The sequence below is a fragment of the Notolepis coatsorum genome (assembly GCF_963971535.1).
Source record: "Notolepis coatsorum genome assembly, chromosome: 17".
NCBI classification, from domain to species: domain Eukaryota; kingdom Metazoa; phylum Chordata; class Actinopteri; order Aulopiformes; family Paralepididae; genus Notolepis; species Notolepis coatsorum.
In genome coordinates this window covers 102,731,574-102,757,593 of record NC_140181.1, presented here as the reverse complement: position 1 = coordinate 102,757,593, position 26,020 = coordinate 102,731,574, and the positions used below count along the sequence as shown (strand labels likewise).

General features: G+C 43.8%; 1 protein-coding gene across 3 annotated transcripts in view; it reads left to right on the top strand.

Moving 5' to 3' along the window:
* Positions 1 to 24,459, top strand: part of LOC311243627 (matrix remodeling-associated protein 8-like) — a 40,861-nt gene extending 16,402 nt beyond the window's left edge. Inside the window, exons 3-10 of one of the 3 annotated variants that reach the window (XM_084332921.1) lie at positions 1,305 to 1,613; positions 1,983 to 2,084; positions 6,519 to 7,046; positions 15,107 to 15,265; positions 18,015 to 18,045; positions 21,520 to 21,602; positions 22,175 to 22,231; positions 22,740 to 24,459. In XM_084332921.1, coding sequence (XP_084189047.1) covers positions 1,305 to 1,613; positions 1,983 to 2,084; positions 6,519 to 7,046; positions 15,107 to 15,265; positions 18,015 to 18,045; positions 21,520 to 21,602; positions 22,175 to 22,231; positions 22,740 to 22,765 — 1,295 coding nt within the window. In that variant the 3' untranslated portion in view covers positions 22,766 to 24,459. Of the gene's footprint in view, positions 1 to 1,304; positions 1,614 to 1,982; positions 2,085 to 6,518; positions 7,047 to 15,106; positions 15,275 to 18,014; positions 18,046 to 21,519; positions 21,603 to 22,174; positions 22,232 to 22,739 lie in introns of all 3 variants that reach the window. The other 2 variants (XM_084332922.1, XM_084332920.1) reach the window with 2 other exon arrangements.
* Positions 24,460 to 26,020: the final 1,561 nt, after the last annotated feature.

The following is a 26,020-nucleotide window of genomic DNA, read 5'->3' as shown; positions in this document are numbered from 1 at the left end:
TGACATTTACATGCTTGTTGTTGTTGTTGTACATTCTCTCTGAAGTTCTGTTTCATGTCGTCTTTGGTCATTTAACCCTTTCACTACCACACTGTGTAGAAGGTTAACCCTTTCACCATGGTTAACCATCTGTAGTGTGGTAGTGAAAGCACTAACCTTCTGCAGTGTGGCAGTGAAAGGTTAACCTTCTGTAGTGTGGTAGTGAAAGGGTTAACCTTCTGCAGTGTGGTAGTGAAAGGGTTAACCTTCTGTAGTCGTAGTGAAAGGGTTAACCTTCTGTAGTGTGGTAGTGAAAGCATTCACCTTCTGTAGTGTGGTAGTGAAAGGGTTAACCTTCTGTAGTGTGGTAGTGAAAGGGTTAACCTTCTGTAGTGTGGTAGTGAAAGGGTTAACATTCTGTAGTGTGGTAGTGAAAGGGTTAACCTTCTGTAGTGTGGTAGTGAAAGGTTAACCTTCTGTAGTGTGGTAGTGAAAGGTTAACCTTCTGTAGTGTGGCAGTGAAAGGGTTAACCGTCTGTAGTGTGGTAGTGAAAGCATGCACCTTCTGTAGTGTGGTAGTGAAAGGTTAACCTTCTGTAGTGTGGCAGTGAAAGGGTTAACCTTCTGTAGTGTGGTAGTGAAAGCATTCACCTTCTGTAGTGTGGTAGTGAAAGGGTTAACCTTCTGTAGTGTGGTAGTGAAAGCATTCACCTTCTGTAGTGTGGTAGTGAAAGGTTAACCTTCTGTAGTGTGGTAGTGAAAGGGTTAACCTTCTGTAGTGTGGTAGTGAAAGCATTCACCTTCTGTAGTGTGGTAGTGAAAGGTTAACCTTCTGTAGTGTGGTAGTGAAAGGGTTAACCTTCTGTAGTGTGGTAGTGAAAGCATTCACCTTCTGTAGTGTGGTAGTGAAAGCATTCACCTTCTGTAGTGTGGTAGTAGTGAAAGCCAAGGTTAACCTTCTGTAGTGTGGTAGTGAAAGGTTAACCTTTTGTAGTGTGGTAGTGAAAGGTTAACCTTTTGTAGTGTGGTAGTGAAAGGGTTAATATTATTGGTGATTTAAAAGGACAAAACAATACCAGGGTTACTTTTTTTTTTACATGTGGGGTTTAAGATGCACTTTCAGATACACTGGAAGCATATGGCAGTGGTGAAATGGAAACAAAAACAAATATTTGAATAATGGTAAAAAAATAATGAGAAATATATATAAGATAAGATGTACATTTAGTATCGAGGCAAAAGTGACTTGAGACCCACGTGTCAAAAAAAACTGGTATTGTCCCTTTCAACCCATCGAGACCCGTGTGTTTCTCTGTCTCTGCCAGCATGGGGCCAGGTCATCAGCAACAGACTAGGCGTGGTGGTGGAGGCCAAGAACCTCACTCTCCCAGCGGGCTCCAGAGCCGTCCTGCCCTGCCACAGCCCCCGCATGGTGTGGACCCAGGACCGCCTGAAGGACCGCCAGAGGGTGGTCCACTGGGACCTGGTCCGCACCGTCCCCGAGTACTCCGTGGAGAGGATTCTGGACATGTCCCCCGGGGCCCATCAGAGGGTCTACAACAGCTTCAACAAGGGCCGCGTCTCCGTCTCCAAGTCCGCCTTCAACGACGGGAACTTCTCCCTCATCATCCACGGTAAAAAAGTCCCTCCTCCCCGCTCTTGATGATGTGGTGTATTTTTTTTCCTATTGCTAGGTTTTAGTGAGTTTTTCCTTACCTTCGCGTGGGGTATGTCTGGGAGTGTTGCATTTATTTTAATTTATTTTATTTATTTTAAACCTTTTGGACTTTATGGTGGTTTTTGTGTTGTTCTTGATTTATTGTGATGTTTCTTCTTGACTTGTTTAAAAAAAGACGTGTCAGGCCCATGGGGACATTAACGTGTGTTGTCGGGCCTTACAAATAAGTTTGATTTGATACATTCATTCATTCATTTATTCATGTATTCATTTATTCATTCATGATTTTAAGATCCATGTTGTTTGAATGCTTGTTCACTCGTAGATGTGGGAACAACTGACCGGGGAGTGTATACCTGTAATCTGCACCATCACTACTGCCAGATCCACCAATCCATCCAGATCCAGCTCAATGTCACCAAGTCAGGTGAGACGTGGCCCTAATAATCAGTCTTCTTCACCCAGGTATTATTATTATCATCACAGGAGCCATGATGCTAAAACACCACGTCTGGTTTATTGCACCGTATCCAAGCTGCTGTTTAATTATGTGTAGTGGCAATAGTTATATATATTTATATTTACTGCATATATATATATATATCCATATCTGTCTGAATATACCTGCACTTTTATATACCTACTTATACACCTGCATATAACCCATATAACTCTGTATGATAGCATGTACAATAATGCTGTATATACCGTATATATATATATATATATATATATATATATATATATATATATATATATATATATATATATATATATATATTCTTACCGTATCTATATATCTATCCACATCTGTCTGTACATACAATATATATAATTCCTTTTACATATCTGTAGATACTATATCTACATCTGTACATATCCCTTACCTACTCTTAGTTACGCTGCTGGCCAGTATGACTTACTATACCATAGTAATGTCTTTATACCTGTTATCACTGTACATATTAATATACACCTCTGTACATACTGATACATCTGATTAGCACTATACTCAGTAGTACTCATTTATGTATTTTATACCCAGTTTAATCACCTGTACATTGTACGATTACTATTGCTCTTTACTGTTACATTTGCACTCTGGTCGGTACAGTTGTACTGTACTTGTGCTGTATGATGACCATACATTTGAATGTAATCTACTGTAAGTAGAGCTGTACCGAATAGTTCGAAGCTTCGAAGCTTCAATCATAACGTTGACGTTCGAATTCTAAATCAACATTCGAATATCTTTTTTATGCGTCTATTCATTCTGTTTAAACCAATGGGGTTTTTCTTCACAGTTGCAGATAAAGATTAGGCTACACTAATATTATAGTATTATACTATTATAGTACATGACCCGTCATAAACATTTAAATAAAACATTTATCATAAATGATGTAGCCTATCTGCATCCGCTTGACGCTCTGTAACGAGCCCAGACTCAGCCCTCTGTTGGGCTGTGATGGGAGGAGTAACATTGGTCCCCTACCTCCCTCCTGTAACGAGCCCAGACTCAGCCCTCTGTTGGGCTGTGATGGGAGGAGTAACATTGGTCCCCTACCTCCCTCCTGTAACAAGCCCAGACTCAGCCCTCTGTTGGGCTGTGATGGGAGGAGTAACATTGGTCCCCTACCTCCCTCCTGTAACGAGCCCAGACTCAGCCCTCTGTTGGGCTGTGATGGGAGGAGTAACATTGGTCCCCTACCTCCCTCCTGTAACGAGCCCAGACTCAGCCCTCTGTTGGGCTGTGATGGGAGGAGTAACATTGGTCCCCTACCTCCCTCCTGTAACGAGCCCAGACTCAGCCCTCTGTTGGGCTGTGATGGGAGGAGTAACATTGGTCCCCTACCTCCCTCCTGTAACGAGCCCAGACTCAGCCCTCTGTTGGGCTGTGATGGGAGGAGTAACATTGGTCCCCTACCTCCCTCCTGTAACGAGCCCAGACTCAGCCCTCTGTTGGGCTGTGATGGGAGGAGTAACATTGGTCCCCTACCTCCCTCCTGTAACGAGCCCAGACTCAGCCCTCTGTTGGGCTGTGATGGGAGGAGTAACATTGGTCCCCTACCTCCCTCCTGTAACGAGCCCAGACTCAGCCCTCTGTTGGGTTGTGATGGGAGGAGTAACATTGGAGGCCTACCTCCCTCCAGTCTCATACCACCCTCTAGTGGTCACCAGCAGATGGTGCAAACTTTGATTCTACCTGTGTTAACTCATATGTTTAGTATAATTAATGGGATAATTAATGTGATGTCACTGTGTGTGTTGTTGTTGAATTTCCTCTCCCTTGTGTGATGTTGTTCCCCTGGCTAGTGTGGTTTTGTAATATGCTTTTGTGTCTAGTTGTTGATTCTGTGTTTTGGACTGGTTCGCCAGCTGGTTCCAATTAGAATTAGCCTTTGTATTTAAGTGTGGTTCGGTCTGCTCCCCGTTGTGGCGTCATCCCTCCGTGTACCTCCAGTTACCTCCGTGTTCCCTTGCCCGTCGTGTCTCCTTTCGTCTCATTGCCTTGCTGTTTTGTATTGAGAGTTTGTAAGTAGATTTAGTATTCCGTTTTTTGTGCATCTTTGTTTTCTCGTGTCTTCAGTTCGTTTTGTATCTAGTGCCAGCGCGGCTGTGCCTTTTTGCTTTTGTTTTTGCATTTGTATATATTCCTGCTTTGCTCCTGTGTTCTGATATTAAAAGACACACCACGTTGAGAAGAGCAACCACGTCTCCTTCCTCCTGTCATTCTGCAGTTTCGGTGCTCTCCTGTCAATCCGCATATTGGGTTCTACTTTTCCCCCCGCCTCGTAACTGCGCTTCATCAAGACGTCACCATCACTTTCGTACCAACCGTGCCCTTATTGGATTACCGTACTTTTCGGACTATAAGCCGCGGCTTTTTTCCCCATTTTTCGGCCCTGCGGCTTATATAACGGTGCGGCTAATCTATGGATTTTTACAGCTAACTGGGCTCGCTCCCTCAGCTCTGTGACCGTCAGATCAGACTCGTAAATCTGCTGCAGCAGTGCACGCCTTGCCCCTCCTCCTCCGCCTCACAGTCGAGCCCTCCTCCTCCCCCTCACAGTCGAGCCCTCCTCCTCCGCCTCACAGTCGAGCCCTCCTCCTCCCCCTCACAGTCGAGCCCTCCTCCTCCGCCTCACAGTCGAGCCCTCCTCCTCCGCCTCACAGTCGAGCCCTCCTCCTCCGCCTCACAGTCGAGCCCTCCTCCTCCGCCTCACAGTCGAGCCCTCCTCCTCCCCCTCACAGTCGAGCCCTCCTCCTCCCCCTCACAGTCGAGCCCTCCTCCTCCGCCTCACAGTCGAGCCCTCCTCCTCCGCCTCACAGTCGAGCCCTCCTCCTCCCCCTCACAGTCGAGCCCTCCTCCTCCGCCTCACAGTCGAGCCCTCCTCCTCCGCCTCACAGTCGAGCCCTCCTCCTCCCCCTCACAGTCGAGCCCTCCTCCTCCCCCTCACAGTCGAGCCCTCCTCCTCCCCCTCACAGTCGAGCCCTCCTCCTCCCCCTCACAGTCGAGCCCTCCTCCTCCGCCTCACAGTCGAGCCCTCCTCCTCCCCCTCACAGTCGAGCCCTCCTCCTCCCCCTCACAGTCGAGCCCTCCTCCTCCGCCTCACAGTCGAGCCCTCCTCCTCCGCCTCACAGTCGAGCCCTCCTCCTCCCCCTCACAGTCGAGCCCTCCTCCTCCCCCTCACAGTCGAGCCCTCCTCCTCCCCCTCACAGTCGAGCCCTCCTCCTCCCCCTCACAGTCGAGCCCTCCTCCTCCCCCTCACAGTCGAGCCCTCCTCCTCCCCCTCACAGTCGAGCCCTCCTCCTCCGCCTCACAGTCGAGCCCTCCTCCTCCCCCTCACAGTCGAGCCCTCCTCCTCCCCCTCACAGTCGAGCCCTCCTCCTCCCCCTCACAGTCGAGCCCTCCTCCTCCCCCTCACAGTCGAGCCCTCCTCCTCCCCCTCACAGTCGAGCCCTCCTCCTCCCCCTCACAGTCGAGCCCTCCTCCTCCGCCTCACAGTCGAGCCCTCCTCCTCCGCCTCACAGTCGAGCCCTCCTCCTCCGCCTCACAGTCGAGCCCTCCTCCTCCCCCTCACAGTCGAGCCCTCCTCCTCCCCCTCACAGTCGAGCCCTCCTCCTCCCCCTCACAGTCGAGTGCATAGCCAGCAACCAGCCAGACGTTAGCTCCCGGGACGATTAGCCACGTTAGTTAGCCAGAAACCAGCCAGGTACCGACGTTAGCTCCCGGGACGATTGCTACCTAGTGTTGGCTCTATCGTTCCGTGAGCTAACGTTAGTAGCTACCTAGTGTTGGCTAAGTAGCTATCGTTAGTAGCTAGCTACCGTTACTGTTTAAACAAAAATGTTAATAAATGGGAGCTTCCTCAAACAGCCATCTCTTTCCCGACAATCCCCTCTGTGCACGAACCCTTACATTATGGTAATTAAACATTAAAACACCTGCGGCTTATAGTCCAGTGCGGCTTATATATGTACACATCATCCAATTTAGCTGCTGCGGCTTATAGTCAGGTGCGGCTTATAGTGCGAAAAGTACGGTATTTATGTTGACGAAACTGATGAGTTATATTCATTAAAGAAAGTCGATTTAATTTTTTAAAAGACTAATTTAATCCGATTAATCACTATTCAAATTGAGGATTTAGTTTGAGGATATAAAAAAAATTATATATCACATCTTTTATGATTACGTCATAAAATATGACGACAGACATTCGAAGCTTCATTTGAAAACTTCAATAGAAGCTTCGAATGTAAAAAAAAAATTAAATAAAAATGACATTCGGTACAGCCCTAAATCTAAGACAGGAATCTGAAAGAACGCTACATTTCCCCGTCTGTCTGTCTCCAGCTCGTAAAGAGAAGCGCTACTGGGACGGGGAGCGGACGGTGTTCGTGGTGCTGGCGGGGACCTCCGTGGCGCTGCCCTGCGTCAACCGCCGCCCCCTGTGGAGGGAGGGTCTCCAGGAGGACCAGCAGCAGGTGGCCCACTGGGACTTCCAGCCCCCGGGCGTGCTTCCCGACGGGGCCGAGCGCCTGGTGGACCTCTACGCCTCCGGGGAGCGACGGGAATACGGCGCCCTCTTCCCCCGCGACAGGATGAGCGTGGCGGAGGACGCCTTCACGGTGGGGGACTTCTCGCTGTCCATCGCCCAGCTGGCGCCCGTCAACAGGGGCCTGTACATCTGCCACCTGCACCACCACTACTGCGGCCTGCACGAGAGGCGCATCTTCAGGCTGAACGTGGGGGCGCCTCTGGCCCCTGCGCCCCCCCGCGTGGCCCCCGCGGCCCCTGCAGCCCCCGCAGCACCCGCGGCCCCCGCAGCCCCCGCAGCTCCAGCGGCCCCCCGCGTCGTGGTCCACGAGGAGCCGAAGCCAAGTAAGACACTCCTTATCACCCAGCCGTCTAAAATGTCACATTTATTTTTCTTTTATTTTCTTTTACGTGAAACAAGACAACAACACAATACAGTAATAACTGTCATGCACCGGCCGTGTGTATTCATTTATTCATTCGTGATTTTTGGATTCATGTTGTTTGAATGCTTGTTCACTTGTAGATGTAGGAACAACTGATCGGCGTTGTAGTAACAACAACAACAACAACAACAACAACAACAACAACAACAACAACAACAACAACAATAACGACAACGGAAATAACCAAAACAATAAAACAGAACATAAACATTTTAGTGTGTTACCACAGACACCACAAAAGACATTTCCTCCCCCCCCAGCCCCCCCCCCCCCACACCCCCCCCACACCCAGGATTAGCACCCCGACTCCGCTTCGCCGCTAAATCATGGCCTTCACTCTCGCGGCCGCCAAGACCCACAATTCAATATTGGATTGCCCAATCCCCACCACCCGGGCAGTAGAAATCTCCATATATATGACATCCAAAAAAGTTAATGTCAACATTTTAAGGTTCACGTTAACAGGAATAAGAGCAAAACTCTCCCACTGTGGATGCCTACTGAAAACGGTTCAATATCTCTAGTTTCTATTATGCTTCCTGAGCCGCACGCCATCTCACAGTACTGTGGTTTGGTTTCGCCGAGGCCAACTTGAGTGAATGGTGCGAGAGCGGCTCTGTTTCTCGTTTCATTTTATATTTATACCGTGTGGGCATATTTGGTCAGTTGAGTCACTACCTCTCCTCCACTGTCTCTCTTGAAGCCCGTCTGCTGTTGTGTTTGAGCTGAAGAAGGGAGGAGATAGTAGAAGGAATGCAGAGTCTGGTGGTTGAGTTAAAGACAGACAGACAGAAAGAAAGAAAGAAAGAAAGAAAGAAAGAAAGAAAGAAAGAAAGAAAGAAAGAAAGAAAGAAAGAAAGAAAGAAAGAAAGAAAGAAAGAAAGAAAGAAAGAAAGAAAGAAAGAGAGAAAAAATGTTACTCAGTTTGAGTTAAATGTACTCAGTTTGATTTACTGTGAAAGAAAGAAAGAAAGAAAGAAAGAAAGAAAGAAAGAAAGAAAGAAAGAAAGAAAGAAAGAAAGAAAGAAAGAAAGAAAGAAATAAAGAAAGAAAGAGAGAAAAATAAAGAAAGAAAGAAAGAAAACGAGTGAAGAGCAGGGATCTTTGGAGTCCCGCCGACTGTTCCCCTGCTCTGGCCTTGAGGAATCTGTGTAAATAGCCACTAATTGGCCATAACGGAAGTGGTGTAATTTTCTTTGGAGACGATTTAAATTTTTTTCCCTCAGTGAAGCAATGACTTTAAGTTTTTACTGGAGGAGCCATTTGAAGACTGCAGACAGCAGCACAACACCCAGGAGGAGGACCTCTTCGAGGGGCGAACGTCAGGCCCAACCGCTGCTCTTATTGTTTGACCTAATTTCCTCGCAAACCCTCCAACCACCACGTCTAGACTGGCGAGAGGCTGTATCTCTCTGCTTTTGTTTATATCCCTATTATTTCCCTATACGTTCTCCCCCATTTCTGGGCTTTCTCTCTCTCTCTCTCTCTCTCTCTCTCTCTCTCTCTCTCTCTCTCTCTCTCTCTCTCTCTCTCTCTCTCTCTCTCTCTCTCTCTCTCTCTCTCTCTCTCTCTCTGTCTCTCTCTCTGTCTCTGTCTCTGTCTCTGTCTCTGTCTCTGTCTCTCTCTCTCTCTCTCTCTCTCTCTCTCTGTCTCTCTCTCTCTCTCTCTCTCTCTCTCTCTCTCTCTCTCTCTCTCTCTCTCTCTCTCTCTCTCTCTCTCTCTCTCTGCCGACGATGTGTATCAGACGCCGGTTGAGGCTTGTTTATCAGCGCCCCAGAGGAAGTGTGTGCTACATCTGTTCAACATCTGGGCCAGCTGAGACATGAAAGAGCGCAGTCAGGGAATGGGGTGAGGTTATGTGTTGGCTCACAGATCCTCCTTCCTCCTGCTTTCAAAGGAACCCCGTCTTGGTTTCATTGCGCTGTAAAGCAGCGCAGCGCTATAGAGGTGTGCGAGGGAGGCGTGCAACGTGGATCGACGCCGTCCGGTCCGGCAGTCATCTGGTTTATCTCAAGCTAAGAATTCAGCTTGGCTTTTGATGTGCCACCCTTTCTCTCTGTCGTCGGATGAATCAGAATCAGAATCAGATTCTGAATCAGAAAGGTCTTTATTATGGGCCAAGTAGTTTGCTGACTGTAGTAGTACTCTTATATTCTTATTTTAGATTTTTGGATGTTCTGAATGTTCATTGTGAGCGATCTGTGGTGCTGAATTTCCCTCGGGATCAATAAAGTAGTGACTTCTTATTCTATTAACCCGTTCACTGCCACACTGCCAAATGGTTAACCCCTTCACTGCGGCAATACAGAAGGTTAACCCTTTCATTGCCACACGCCAAAGGGTTAACCCTTTCACTACCACCCTACAGAAGAATCAAGAGGTTTATTTGTCACACACATACCAGGGCATACAGTGAAATGCGGGTAAACCCTTTACTATCACAACCGTCTGTAGTGTGATAGTAAAGGGTTAACAGACAGACAATTAGACAGGTAGAATAAAATAAAGGGTAGAATAAAATAAAATGGAATAAAAAAACAAGTTAGAATAAAAGCGCAATATAATATAAATCAATTATGAGATAAAAATAAAATATAAACGGATGTACATTATTGTGCATGATGTAGTCGAGTCCCATGAAAGGCCCTGCCCTGCAGCGGCTGCACCTACAGGCAATCATCCGTAATTTACGAAAGTCATTACATCATACAGCACTTTGTGACTTCAACGCAGTAATCATTTTACGGCAAGACCGTGTGGAGCGTTGTGCGCTTGTGACCTGTCTGTGGCGGCTGTGGGTTTCGGGAGGGGTGCGCGAGCAGCGGAGGGAGCTGTAAAAAAAAAAAATCCATCTAATTGTGAGAATGAATGAAGATGCTTCCTGTCGGCTCATTGACTTGCAAATGATTCACGAGCTACAGGGCGAGAGAACCGCACTGTAACCAGCCGTTAACATGTATGTTCCTGTCTGATCCGTCAGAGGAATGGAAATTGGCAACAGCTGAGAAAAGCGCAGGGAACCGGGGATCATCTAATTGTTCTCTGGAGATGACGACCTTGAGCGCGACTTTTTCACGCAGTTTCATGCATATTATTAAGCATATGATAATGGTGATAATTACGATTAACCCCGCAATCTACATAGACATATATAAAAATGTTGTTGTATTGAGCCATACTGTATTGTACCCATTCTGCAATCTGTTAATAACATTTTCAATCAATCAATCAATCAATCAGGCTAGATGACTCACTACTGCCGGCCAATGGAGACTGTCGTTGCCACATGGCGGCCATCTTGCCACAGGCAACACACCCACTCATAACATGAATGTCTATGGTGCACGCACTATTGAAATAACCATAGCTTGCTAAATTTTCAACCCATCTAATGTACAGAACTACGCTGGAGATTCCGCCTTGCACCATCTAGTGAATCCCTGCCCACATTCAAAACCGCCCTTAAAGAGCACCTACGGGAGGCTGCAATTCGAAACTGGCCACCGTAAATGCCCAAAACCCCCACCACCTCCTAATAGACAGTCTCCTCCCCACCGCATGTATATATTCCCTCCCCGCCGTATGTATATTCCCCTCCCACCCACCCACCCCCTCCTAATGTACAGTCCCCTCCCCATCATATGTATATACTCTGTCAGGATCTAGGGGTAACAGTACTGTATATTTGAATACCGCCTATGTCACAAATGTATCAGTACTAAATACCTATATGTCCCTATGCCATAAATGTCATGTATGTTATGTATGTCATAAATGTCTATATGAATTGAAAATGGGGGACCCTGATGGAAACAAGACAAACGTCTTTCTCAGGTCTGCATCCCCTTAACAATTGTATGTATTGAGCCGTACTGTATTGTACCCATTCTGCAATCTGTTAAATAAAGTTTTCATTCATTCATTCAGTTATATACACGGTATCTATTGTGACGAACCTGATAGGATACAGGTTCGCCACGGTTCAAATACAAACAAATGCGAATGTCCACACAAGAGCAATATCAATCAATACGAGTATTTATTGAATTTACGGTGAATCCAGGGGGGAAAGCAATAGAATGGTCGTGATCCGGTCCAAGGGTCAATAACACAAAACAGAAAGAGGGATTGTTCACAGTTCAGGGTCGTCGTCCAGTCCAAAAGGTCAGGACACAAGGGGGTATCTCAGCCAGTCCAGGGTTCGGTACACAAAGAACACCTATCTCGCTTTCTCCTCTCCTCTACTTCCTCTCACCGTCGCAACTCTGAACAATAATCTCTCTCTCTCTACACCAATACTCCAACACCATACTCCACTCAACTCAACTCTCTTCATCTCAGGGTTAATGTAGTGTGTGGGATGCTTGTGAGTGCACGTGGGGTGTGTGTCTACTAATTATGTGCAGGTGTACTATATCAGTACTAATCATCTACCTAAGTGACGGATATATCTCCTTTCTTTCACGTATCCCAAGGAGGGGGGAGAAGATCTGTCACACTATGTTTGTGACGGCTGTGGGTTTTGGGAGGGGTGCGCAAGCCGGAAAAACCTCCATCTAATTGTGAGAATGAATGAAAATGCTTCCTGTCGGCTCATTGACTTGCAAATGATTCACGTCCACCGCACACTGTAACCCCGGCGCGGCACATGTCAACCAGCCGTTAACATGTATGTTCCTGTCTGATCCGTCGGAGGAATGGAAATTGGCAACAGCTGAGAAAAGCGCGGGGAACCGGGGATCATCTAATTATTCCCTGGAGACGACGACCTTGAGCGCGGCTTTTTCACGTAGTTTCATGCATATTATTAAGCACATTAAGCGCTGACAGGTGATAATTACGAACCTTGCTCCCCATTTGGGTGTGAGATTAACCCCGCTCCCCGGTTGGATCACTGTTATTTTACACGCTGTGATCAGGGAATGGCACATCTGTCGTCGGAGCATCCCTCTCGCGCAGACGCGCGTCCAGCAGGGTTCCTAATATGGTCACGATGAACCCTTTCACTGCCGTCTGTAGTGTGATAGTAAAGGCACGGAATAGAAGGTTGTGGGATTTTAAAGTTGTGTTTTCCCACGCCTGGAGAAGTTATGGAAAATGTCCAGAAATCTTCGGAAATGTCCAGAAATGTTGTTTTCTTAACCCTTTCACTGCCAAACGGCAATGTGTTAACCCTTTCACAACCACACTACAGAAGGTTAACCCTTTCACTACCATACTACCAAAGGGTTAACCCTTTCGCTGCGACAATACAGAAGGTTAACCCTTTCACTACCACGCACCAATGTGTTAACCCTTTCACAACCACACTACAGAAGGTTAACCCTTTCACTACCGCACTACCAAATGGTTAACCTTTTTCCCTGCGACAATACAGAAGGTTAACCCTTTCACTACCATGTGCCAAAGGGTTAATCTTGTTTTTTCTCTCAGTTAATGATAAACGCCAAGCGTTTCTTGGCTACTGGTACAGTAGATGTAGATCGTTCAAGTTATAACAACCAAAGTAGCATTATATCTTGATTATCAATTCCCAAGTGATGGTTGTTGTAGCTGTGGTCAAAATAAAGCCTGCGACATTCAAATCAACTGTTGAACAGGTGAATCAATCAGCTGAACAACGACAAATACAGGGTCAGGGATTTAAATAAGCATGTAGTTGGAACCTGACTTTTACACGAGGAATATCTTGTTCGGGTTTTCTTTTTATACACTGCGGCAGTACTGTGGAATAGCATACCTGGAGAGCTAAAAACCATATCTAACGCACAAAGATTCAAGATAGGAGTAAAGAGATGGCTTAAAGGAGAGTATATTAATGCACCAGGTAGAGTAGGGCAAAGGGTCTTTTATTGTAGAAATTAAAATAGAGTTTTGGTCTAAATTACTAGCTAGAGTAGGGCTTAAGAAAGATTTTTTGCAGTTTAGGATAGATTTTGTTAAACACAAACGTACTTAAAATAAGTAATTATTATTAATTTTTTTAATGTTTATTATATTTTTTGCGGTCGAAATCTACTATAATAATTTAAGAAAAGAAATCCAAAACCACTTTCCACCAGGGGGAGTGGGGGAGGGGGCGGCACCCTAGCGCCCTCTATGGACCAGCCGCCACTGGTGATATTGCAATACCTGAAAAGGTTAAATAAATAAAAACATAGGTGCAAAGTCAACTGGTCTAGGAAAAAGTTCTATATAAGTTCTATAATTGATATAATTTGGACAACAGACAGCTGGTTGTTAGGTGAAATTCAAAGTGCATTTATAGGCTTGTTTCATACGTTCCTTCAGCTGCATGGTCGGGGCCTATAATGATTATCATGGCTGTTTTTCCTTCAGCAGGTGTCAGATAGTGTGTGTGTGTGTGTGTGTGTGTTAACAGTTGGGGGATGATTGAGGGTTCTGGCAGCTGTTATTTTGCCTACTGTAAGGTGTGGGGTATTATTATTACTGTGTAATATCTGGCACAGGCCCTAGGGCAGAGTGGAGAAACTTTACCATCCTTATGTTGAAGGAGGTACAAATTAAATCCTTGTGCTTTAATTGTCCAGTATGATCTTGTAGGTTGCTGCACCTTCCATTATGATGTTGTTGTTGTTGTTGTTGTTGTTGTTGTTGTTGTTTTTGTTCATGATGATTCGCCGGTTGTCTGACTGCCGGCAGTATAGTGCCGTCAGCAGATTTAGACGCGTCTGTCGAGACCGGAGGAGTTCACCGACACACAGATGGTGTCTGAGATGTATTATCTGCTGGGAGCTAGACTTCTGTGTTTTCACAAGAAGACGGAGATTAGACGGAAACTAATTCAGACAGACGGGCTCCATCGTTTCTGGTTAATCTGTGTTTTTCCTGAGGAGAGAGAGAAAAAAAATAGCAGCTGCATGACATCAGGTCTGGAAGTCATTACCGCTGAGAAGCGTTTTGACGTTTAACTGCTACTCTACTCGCCGTCCTTCACCGCTGCTTGGAGGGAAATGAAACGGCCCCAGTCACTGGGGGGATATTTATTTTGAGTTACGCAGGGAGGCTTTCAGATTTCATCATTCGTTTGTTGCCATTGCATTACACTGCGTTGTAACGAATGATTCAGTGAGTGACATAACATGATCATAATTCCTCTATGATCTCCGTTCGCTGTTGCATTGGACAGGAAACCAGCAGGAGGCGCTCAAGACCTTGAATATAGGCGACTCTCTATTTCTTTTTGTTTTTGTGTTTCCTGAATCAAGTGGAGTCTTCGCATAGGCCCTGTTTGCTTCTGCTTTGGCACCGACATTTTTTTGTATTTGTTCTTTGCATGTCTTTTAAATGTGCTAAATAAATAAACTAAAACTAAACTATAAAGGATGTTATGTGGTCCTGTAGCTGCCAGTGTCGGGGGATCGATGTAAGATATGATAAGATAAGATATTCCTTTATTGATCCCCTTCGGACATCATATTGAAAATATTGAAAATTCGGACATCATAGCAGCATGGAGGAGGGGGGGGGGGGTACAGGTATGGTCAGGGTAATAGTAGAAAGACATAAATAAAGGCAATACAAATTTCATCTGAATAAACAAATATGAGAAACTGTATGCTGTACGCACGCACTGATGGCACTTAACACGTAACATGACATAACATATTATGTTTACATAATATGACTGAAACGCAAAACCTCCTATCTGAACATTTAAAAAAACAAAAAAAAGTATTGTTTTCTTGCAGAATCCCCCCTTTTTTTTTTTTAAGGATACCCAATATAATACACTGCTTTTGACTTTTGGAAAATATCTCGCAGACAGACTGAATAGGTGCAGATAGGAGGTTTCTCATCATCCAAAGTGAAATCATGGAATCATCATTTTCCAGATAGGAGTTTTTTTTGCATTTCAGTCATCTATATGGATTATCGAATATAGGGCTTTGTGTATTGAAGGAGCCGTGCCCATCCTGTGTGTCCTGAACCCTTTAGGCATCGAGGAGGTGGAGAGGCCGAGGGTGGTCAACGTCATCCTCCCCGAACACCGGGGCTACCTCACACAGCAGCTGGGCTTCATCCTGGCCACCTTCCTCCTGCTCGCCTTCATCGTGGGAGCCATCGTGGTGCTCACCCGTCGACGTAGAAAGAGAGGTAGCGTATGTGAGTGTCGTCTGTAACCCCCCCCCCCATCTAGGCTCATTTACATTTGCCGCACACATCAGGAGGAAAGGGGAGAAGGTTATCGGTGACCCCCTCTCTCACCCTGCTTACTGCCTCTCTAACCCCCTTCCCTCTGGTAGAAGACTCCAAAGTCTCAGGTGTAGGACATCTCGTTTTAAGAATAGCACATATCCCGAGGTTGTCCGTCACCTGAACTCAAGCCCTAATGCACAGGCACTCTGTACATTCATTCATTTATTTGCATTCATCTAGTGTTCTTGTTCTGTTCTTGACTTATTGTTATGTTGTCTTCTTGACTTGTTTAAAGAAGACCTGTACGGCCCATGGGGACATTAACGTGTGTTGTCGGGCCCTATAAATAAATTTGATTTGATTTTGATTTGATAAGGGCTAGCACCAGCCGACAGGCATTTTGAGGCAATACGCACTTTAAATGGAGCACTGAGCTCTTTTATGCACTGTAGCCTTTTTAAAATGTTTGTGAAATACTTCTACTTCAGGGATTGCATTGTATGTATTCTTGTATGTTTTTATATTGTATGTTTTTTTCCACTGTTTTTATGATGAAATGAGCATTGCACCGAGACAAATCCCAATCAACCATGTGTTGAAATGGCAATAAAGTATCTATCTAATCTAATTTACATTTAGTAGACGCTTTTAGCCACTTACAAGTTCTGTACGACATCACAAAATGTCTTCAGTGAGGAGTGCTCGGCCCAAATCCAACATTGCGTCGTCCCGGGGATTTAGTTTAGTGTATTTGTTTAAAAAATGCGTTAAGACATATGATAAGCAATGATTTACATTTTACATTTACCAAAGGGTTAATAATTTGTTCGATGACGTATATAACAACAGATGGTGTTTCCCTGCTACTTTTTACTGTACTATATATTATCCTCACGTATGAACTAACAGTGAGTAGACATACAGTGTATATATTATCCTCACGTATGAACTAACAGTGAGTAGACACATACGGTGTATATATTATCCTCACGTATGAACTAACAGTGAGTAGACATACAGTGTATATATTATCCTCACGTATGAACTAACAGTGAGTAGACATATACGGTGTATAGTATATTATCCTCACGTATGAACTAACAGTGAGTAGACATATACGGTGTATATATTATCCTCACGTATGAACTAACAGTGAGTAGACACATACGGTGTATATATTATCCTCACGTATGAACTAACAGTGAGTAGACACATACGGTGTATAGTATATTATCCTCACGTATGAACTAACAGTGAGTAGACACATACGGTTAATATTATCCTCACGTATGAACTAACAGTGAGTAGACACATACGGTGTATATATTATCCTCACGTATGAACTAACAGTGAGTAGACACATACGGTCACGGTGTATATATTATCCTCACGTATGAACTAACAGTGAGTAGATTTACGTTGTATAGTATATTATCCTCACGTATGAACTAACAGTGAGTAGACATACAGTATACGGTGTATATATTATCCTCACGTATGAACTAACAGTGAGTAGATTTACGCTGTATAGTATATTATCCTCACGTATGAACTAACAGTGAGTAGACATACAGTATACGGTGTATATATTATCCTCACGTATGAACTAACAGTGAGTAGATTTACGTTGTATAGTATATTATCCTCACGTATGAACTAACAGTGAGTAGACACATACGGTGTATATATTATCCTCACGTATGAACTAACAGTGAGTAGATTTACGTTGTATAGTATATTATCCTCACGTATGAACTAACAGTGAGTAGACATACAGTATACGGTGTATATATTATCCTCACGTATGAACTAACAGTGAGTAGATTTACGTTGTATAGTATATTATCCTCACGTATGAACTAACAGTGAGTAGACACATACGGTGTATATATTATCCTCACGTATGAACTAACAGTGAGTAGACATATACGGTGTATATATTATCCTCACGTATGAACTAACAGTGAGTAGACATATACGGTGTATAGTATATTATCCTCACGTATGAACTAACAGTGAGTAGATTTACGTTGTATAGTATATTATCCTCACGTATGAACTAACAGTGAGTAGACACATACGGTGTATATATTATCCTCACGTATGAACTAACAGTGAGTAGACATATACGGTGTATATATTATCCTCACGTATGAACTAACAGTGAGTAGACACATACGGTGTATAGTATATTATCCTCACGTATGAACTAACAGTGAGTAGATTTACGTTGTATAGTATATTATCCTCACATATGAACTAACAGTGAGTAGACATATACGGTGTATATATTATCCTCACGTATGAACTAACAGTGAGTAGATTTACGTTGTATAGTATATTATCCTCACATATGAACTAACAGTGAGTAGACACATACGGTGTATATATTATCCTCACGTATGAACTAACAGTGAGTAGACATACAGTGTATATATTATCCTCACGTATGAACTAACAGTGAGTAGATTTACGTTGTATATATTATCCTCACGTATGAACTAACAGTGAGTAGACACATACGGTGTATATATTATCCTCACGTATGAACTAACAGTGAGTAGATTTACGTTGTATATATTATCCTCACGTATGAACTAACAGTGAGTAGACACATACGGTGTATAGTATATTATCCTCACGTATGAACTAACAGTGAGTAGACATATACAGTGTATTTGAAGTTGTGTGTTTCCTCTTATTGCAGGGCTGCAGTACGACCTGCGCAGATCGGAACGGTGAGAACTGATTGATTGAATTGATTGATTGATTGATTGATTGATTGAAACTATACACTGTTACATCATGAGAGTACTCATGTACTCTCATAGTAGTACATATCCTACTCTTCCTAGTTACGCTGCTGGCCAGTAGTAGTCATACTGTATTTATTTATATAATACAACTCTGAACATACATCTGATTATCACTATACAGGGCGACAGTGGCTCGGGAGGTAGAGCAGTCGTCTGGCAATCCGGAGGTTCCGGTTCGATTCCCGCTCCTCCCGGGCAGCGTGTCGATGTGTCCTTGAGCAAGACACTTAACCCCTAACTGCTCCCGATGAGCAGGTCGGCACCTTGCACGGTCGCCTCCGCCGTCGTTGTGTGAATGTGTGAGTGAATGGGTACAAATGTGAGGAACAAATTGTAAAGCGCTTTGGATAAAAGCGCTATATAAAAAAGCAGCCATTTACCATTTACCATATATACACTTAGGGGGGGGAATCACCAGTTTCATCACGATCATACGATATAGATTCAACACGGACAATGATACTATATTTGCCGATCACAAAGTCTGCCACGATACGATTCGATTCAGGTACCTGCGATCGATATGAGACGATATCATATGCCCATTTAACACAATCGGTAACATTTATATCAACTCAAAAAAGGAAACGAAAATATCATTTGATATTTTTTTTTAGCTCTGCCAGGCATTTAAATGAAAAACAATCTATTGTTTTTAATACAAATATACCGCCTGTTCACTGTAAAGTGCCACGTTTTGATTATTGAGCTTTAAAATGTTCACATCCTATTAAAGAAACTTGAAATAACCTATATAAGTATTTTGGAACTCACAACCTAAAACCCCTCCCTACCTCTCTCCCAAACCGTTCCTACAACAATTGTTTTATGTTGCATGATCATGTATACATTTATTATGTATTATATTTTTTATGTTTAAATATCAACATTATCTGGCCACCCTCAGTAAATACTATCAAACTCCTCTGACCGCATCTGGTCTGGGACACGCACGCACACATGCACGCACGCACGCACGCGCACGCACACACACACACGCGCACGCACACACACACACACACACACACACACACACACACACACACACACACGCGCGCACGCACACACACACACACACACACACACACACACACACACACACACACACACACACACACACACACACATATTTTTATAATGTAACATTTTGCTACTTAAAATCATTGAACGTAGATAGAGAGAGAGACTGGCTCAGCCCCCCCCCCCCCCCCCCCCCCCTTTCCCTCACTATTAGAACTCCACTGTTTTATCTGTGCCTGTGAGCAGGGTTAGGTTAGCTTAGCTTAGTTAGCGCTAGCAGCTGACATTCATTTAGGTTTTTTACGACGATGTAAGCATACAGGAATGGCGAGGATGCAAAGCATGTTAGACTCATTGGACCCATTGTGAACAAAAAAAGCAGGAACTTATTTCGGGTAGCAAAATGTGACCAAGTAGGCGCACTCTGGAGCCCTGCTGTAGCGTCTTCACACTCTGGAGCCCTGCTGTAACGTCTTCACACGTGTGCGTTTCACGTGCTGTTGTTGCTGCCAGATGGTTTGTTTTTATATCTCGCACCAATCCAGCTGCCGGAGCTGCGCTGGGGAGTAAATGAGACCTGCCACGGGATTTTCTAAATAAGAGTATCGATATGAACCGATCTTTTTACGTTCCATTGCTCCTATTGGATCATTGATAATTAGATCGATGTATCGATCTGGATCGATGTATCGTCCCACCCCTAAGTAGTACTAATTTATATATTTTTGTACCAAGTTTAATCACCTGTACATTGTATATTGCTGTTGCACTTTACTGCTACATTTGCACTCTGATTCGATGCCAAACTTATTTTCGTTGTACTGTACTTGTGCTGTATGATGATGATAATACATTTGAATCAAATCTAATCTAATCTACTGCTTCAACGGTCACTCAGTCAGACACTAAAGCAATCATTCAAGTTTTGTTTTTATTTGTCACGTATAAAGTACATAAATGTACATTACAGTGAAATGCTTGGTTCTGTATGAGCCCCCTGAGAATGTGCTTCATACAGTAAAAAGGTAAAAAGAAGAATAAAGTCCCAACACTATACAAAATATACAATATACAACTAAAAGTACAACTTAAAGAACAATGAGGTAAAAATGCAGACAATGAGGTACATTCATTAATTCATTCTGTGGGCGATAATGACTTGTCTTCTCATAAGGACATGTCGTTGGCCCCTCCTTGTTGTTAAACCTCAATTTTTATGGTGTCCCCCCCGCGTGTACCTGTTCCGCAACAGTAAGTGACTTCCGGGTAGGCCTGATTGGCCCCGACAGGCACGTGACGCGGCAAACTCAGGACGTGCAACGAGGCTGCTGAGAGCTGTCGCGCGGAAATAGGCTGTCTATTGCCATTCTCTAACACAAACTCTAACCTTAACCAGCTCCTTAACAGCGCCTAAACTTAACCGTTCTAACCTTAACCAACTCCGAAACAATGCCTAACCTTAACCTTAACCTTAACCATGCCTAACCTTAACCATAGAAAGAATATTGCCATTCTCTAAGACAAACTCTAACCTTAACCAGCTCCTTAACAGCGCCTAAACTTAACCGTTCTAACCTTAACCAACTCCGAAACAATGCCTAACCTTAACCTTAACCTTAACCATGCCTAACCTTAACCGGCGAAAGAATACTTGTTAAAAAAAAATCACGTTAAAAAAAAAAGATTTGATGGGGATTTGAACTCACCAACAACGGACCGCAGGATCACAGGACCACTGCTCTGCCAGGTGAGCTATAGCGCCGAATGAAAGTCATGGCGTATTTGGACGGTTACGTAATTCCGCAAGCTCTGCCGCTCGGCTCCGCGGAGCGTGCCGCGCGGCAGAGAAAGTTGCGCGTCACGTGCCTGTCGGGGCCAATCAGGCCTACCCCGGAAGTCACTTACTGTTGCGGAACAGTTACACGCGTCCCCCCCCCTCCCCTCTCCTGACTATAAAAGAGCCCCCTCTCTGTGGCGCTCCCTCTTCTCCCTCTTGTCGAAGCTGGTCACAGGGAGAGGCCCACCCGGACCTATATCTGACTATTTTGTATTGATACTATCATCTGAGTTAATAAATCGTAATAACCTGCCACTGCGACAATACATACGGTTAACCCTTTCACTGCCACACGACAAAGGGGTTAACCCTTTCACTACCACACTACGGAAGGTTAACCCTTTAGTAGTGTGATAGTAAAGGGTTAACCTTCTGTAGCGTGGTAAACCGCGTCTGTAGTGTGATAGTAAAGGGTTAACCTTCTGTGGTGTGGTAGTGAAAGGGTTAACCGGATCCATTCGACTGAGTAGCCAAGTTATTAGGTATATGTTTCCCACGATTAGTTTCGTTCATTCCTTCATTCACATTCCTGCCACCAGGGGCGACGTGATCCATCACGGCGGTGACATACCGTTGGACTGTACAGAGCTGAAGGTGTGTAACCAGGAGCCGCCGACATCAGGTAGGGGCCGGGCGTGGTACTGCACGTGGACAGAATCATAGACCTGTTATTAACTGTACCTCTGCTGCCGGGAGGGAGGCGTCTAGTTTTTTACCAGCGGATTTCCAGTTCCGCGTTCGCGTTCTGCGCTCTGATTGGCCACTGACGTTTCTTGGTGCGATCTGATTGGCCACTGGCGTTTCTGGTCATGTGACATGTGCGCCCAATCGCGTGACGCGCCCATTTTTACGCCTCGAACAGCCTGCAAACTACCTAACGCCTAGTTTATCACTGGTTAAGCATAGGCGACTCTTTCGAAGTTGGTTAAGGTTAGAGTTTGGAATCAGGGCAGGTGTTCTATCGCCCTGCTCTAAGACAAACTCTAACCTTAACCAACTTCGAAAGAGTCGCCTAAGCTTAACCGGTGATAGAAACAGGGGTCACACGATTGGCGCAGATGTCACACGGCCAGAAACGTCAGTGGCCAATCAGATCGCAGAACGCGAACGCGGAACTGGAAATCCGTTGGTAAAAGTAATCAGGCTGCCGGGAGTCCCAATAACCTAAGTCTTTATGTTCTACCTTCCATATAGACTACAAAAACAACCTACTGAAGGAGAGAGATATGCCAAAAGAGTGCAACAACAGGGGTGAGTCCGTCTCACGTGAGTGCGGAGATGAATGAATGAATGATTTAATTTATTTCTGTCTTCTTTTACAAAGCAATGTACAGTAGTAGAAAATGTATAAAAGAAAGAAAATGACCGAAAAGGTGTAACTTAGGCTGAAACCGAGGCTTATAATTGCCTACCCTTTTTACATTACATTATTTACACACAAAACATAATTCAGTACATCATTTTGCAAAAACAAAAGGTTACAAAAGTGTCATAGTTTTATATACAATATATTTATTTATTCGTTTTTTATATATATATATATATATATTTTTGTCACGATTATAATACAGTTATGTTATAATAAAGACACAGGGATGAGTTACAGAAGCCACTTTTAACTTTTGTCTAGATGTCTTTTTTCCCCCGACAGTTTCAGGGCAGATACACAAGAGGGTCAGTCAAAAGTGAGAATTATGTTTAGTTGATGTGGATCCTCTTCTCTCTTCTCCCCCTCTGCTGTCGTTACATCCTGCTCCAGACTTTGATGGGAGACAGTGGAAGTGATTGTAAGCCTGGCTGAGCTCTTTGCTGCTGGCAGGTCCAGAGCCGATTCACAGGAGGAGGAGGAAGAGGAGGAAGAGGAGGAAGAACATGATGGAACCCAGGCGGAGACACGGTTAGAGGACAGGAGGGAACCTCCCTCTGCTCTCGTTTTCAACCACCAAGATTTTTTGTTTCGACGCATCATTTTTTTTTTTTTTTATGTATATATACTGTGTATGTAGTCTATATTCTGATCTGCTGTTACTGCAATATGGGTAAACGTATTTTTTCCCCCCTACTTGTCATGTTTGATGTATTTTTTTGAGTCATGTTGCCGGTCATTATATTTCTTCCAAATCTTTTACCAGAATGAATGCATGCACGTCTAATTAAAGTATGTTGTAAAATTGGACGCTTTCAGAGCTTTTGCAAGCTCTCAAATTTCTTTTAAATTTTTTTTTCTTTTTCTTTTTTTTTTAATAATCTTTCTATTTTGCACACACGGAGCTCCCTGTACTGTAATTCGAAATATTCACCATGTATATGTATCGACGTTCGATTTACTGTATTTCGACAGTATTTACATTTGAACCCCATCCAGGTGTACGATCCCACGTGTATGAGATAAAAAAAAAAAACGAGAACCGGAACATTCCGACGATGATCTAACAAAGGGCCGGTCGTTATTAGGGAGAGTTATTTTAATCATTAACGGAGAATTCCAAGATAGAATTCCGAGAAGACTCTCTCACCTGAAAGGGTTAATCGTGATAATAATGTTTGACCGTGGATTAAAGGCTCGTCCAGCTGAACTCAGGAACCAACTATAGCCTTGAAATGAACCAGTCCACCACTAGTGCCTTTTTCACAGTACAGTAAATGTTTGGACTGTCCCCGTTTGTCTGTATCCAATATGTACAGTATGTCGTCTATAACGTACCCAGATTTGTAAAACACTGTCTCTCTGTTGGATCTGCTGGTTAGTGACGTGCCAAATGTTGTGTTACGCGATCATTACTATGAGCTGTGCAGCGATGGCTTTAAGCTGCGTCAGTAAAGTGCCACACGTTCCAAGCTGCAGTTGCCTGAAGATAAATCAGAGGTGTCACAGTGGTGCAAACACCGGTGTATATACAGTTGGAAGCTCTCTCTCTCTCTCTCTCTCTCTCTCTCTCTCTCTCTCTCTCTCTCTCTCTCTCCCTCTCGCTCTTTCTCTGTATGTCTCTCTCTCGCTCTTTCTCTGTATGTCTCTCTCTCTCTGTATGTCTCGCTCTTTCTCTGTATGTCTCTATGTGTATGTATCTCTCTCTGTATGTCTCTGTATCTCTCTGTCTCTGTATGTCTCGCTAGCTCTCACTTTCTCTCCCCTTTGCTCTTTCTCTCTCTGTATGTCTCTCCATTTCTGTCTCTCCCTGTATGTCTCTTGCTCGCTCTCTCACTTTCTCTCGCTCGCTGTCTCACTTTCTGTCTTGCTTTCTCTCTCTCTGTATGTATCTCTCTCTTTCTCTCTGTATGTCTCCCTCTCGCTCTCTATGGCTCTCTCTCTTTCTCTCTGTATGTCTCCCTTTCGCTCTCTATGGCTCTCTCACTCTCTTTCTCTGTATGTCTCTCTCACTCTCTTTCTCTGTATGTCTCTCTCTCTCTCATACACACACACACTTGAATGTTGGCCCATTCTAATAAAAGATTTCTTCTATTAAAGATTTATAACTGCGGTCATGGACTCGTGAATTTTGATCATATCTTGTTTTTACTGTATAGGCTTCACAATACCCGTTTTATTTGACATGAATATGAAAGACAACAGCGAGCTGCTGGGTGAAATTGCATGGAAAACGAATTAAACTTCGAGAAATGGTTATTATAGTGTATGATAAAAATACATTTGGAAGGATGACATGGTTTAAAATTGCACATGTCCAGAGCAAGGTACAGTGGGATTACAATATAGGCTTATGCTCCATTGATGATTCAATTTTTTTTCCAAATACACCCGAAAGGCAGTGTTGAGGTGGTCTGTCTAAAAACACTGTATCCTGAGTAGAAGCTATTGCATTGTTTTCAACTGCTAGTTGGTAGATTTATATTAGTACTAGACTACCACCTACGGTCACCTCTTTTAATCATTCAAATCCAGTTTCTTGTGAATTTGAAGAGGCAATAGCCTAATAATGAAATGATAAATATAAGCTGTAATATATAAATAATTATAATGTGACCACCATTAATTGAGCTTGGTTATTTTTTTTTTACATTATATTGTTATATTTAGGTATTGTTTTCACAGGTATGTTACTACTGTAGACTGGTATGTTTATGTAGTAGTGGTATAGTAGCAGCTATATATGGTGCAATAGCCTATATTGTCCAAGATCCGATTTATATTAGTACTAGACCTACTGTCACCTCTTTTAATAATTAAAATCCAGTTTCTCGTGAATTTGAAGAGGCAATAGCTTAATAATGAAATGATAAATATAAGCTGTAATATATAAATAATTATAATGATTATTTTTTTTTATATTATATTGTTATATTTAGATATTGTTTTCAAGTATGTTACTACTGTACACTGGTATGTTTATTATATAGTAGTGGTATAGTAGCAGCTATATGGTGCAACAATAGCCTATATTTCCCAGGTCTGCAAACAGGGATATCGAGAATCTATCCAGTCTCCCTTTGTTCCTTCGGTGGTGATGCGACTATAGCTCAATTCTGATTCCTGTGCTATAATAATAATAATAACATGCTGGTCAGGCAAACAGGCGTCTCTACGACGCATGGCCCCAAACACGCCACTAGATGGCGGCACTGTCTAACCAAAAAATGAAAAATAGAAATATTCCAAACTCAATATCTGGACTGTCCCTTCCTGTTTTTAGAGCCACCGTACCGAGGACACACACAGGAGCAGCAGGAATATAATACACAGTCACTCAACGCGATTATTATGTCTGGATTCTCGCTTGGTTTATTATGATCAAAGCCATGGTTGTTGTTGATTATTTCACGGCGTGAGGTGTACAGTCGTGTTTATCAATAGCGCTGATCGGGGAAGCTGTTATTATGTTATTCTATGGGTAGCTTTGTAACATAGCAGGGCCTGTTTACTGCGCTGCCGACCCTTGTTCCTTTCCTGTGTCAATGATTGTCCTCCTACCCTGCTCTCTCTCATGGCGGAGACTAAAATCATATATCACATAGACGAGGAGGAGACTCCCTATCTGGTGAAGTTATCCGTCTCGCCCGAGAAAGTCACCTTAGCGGATTTTA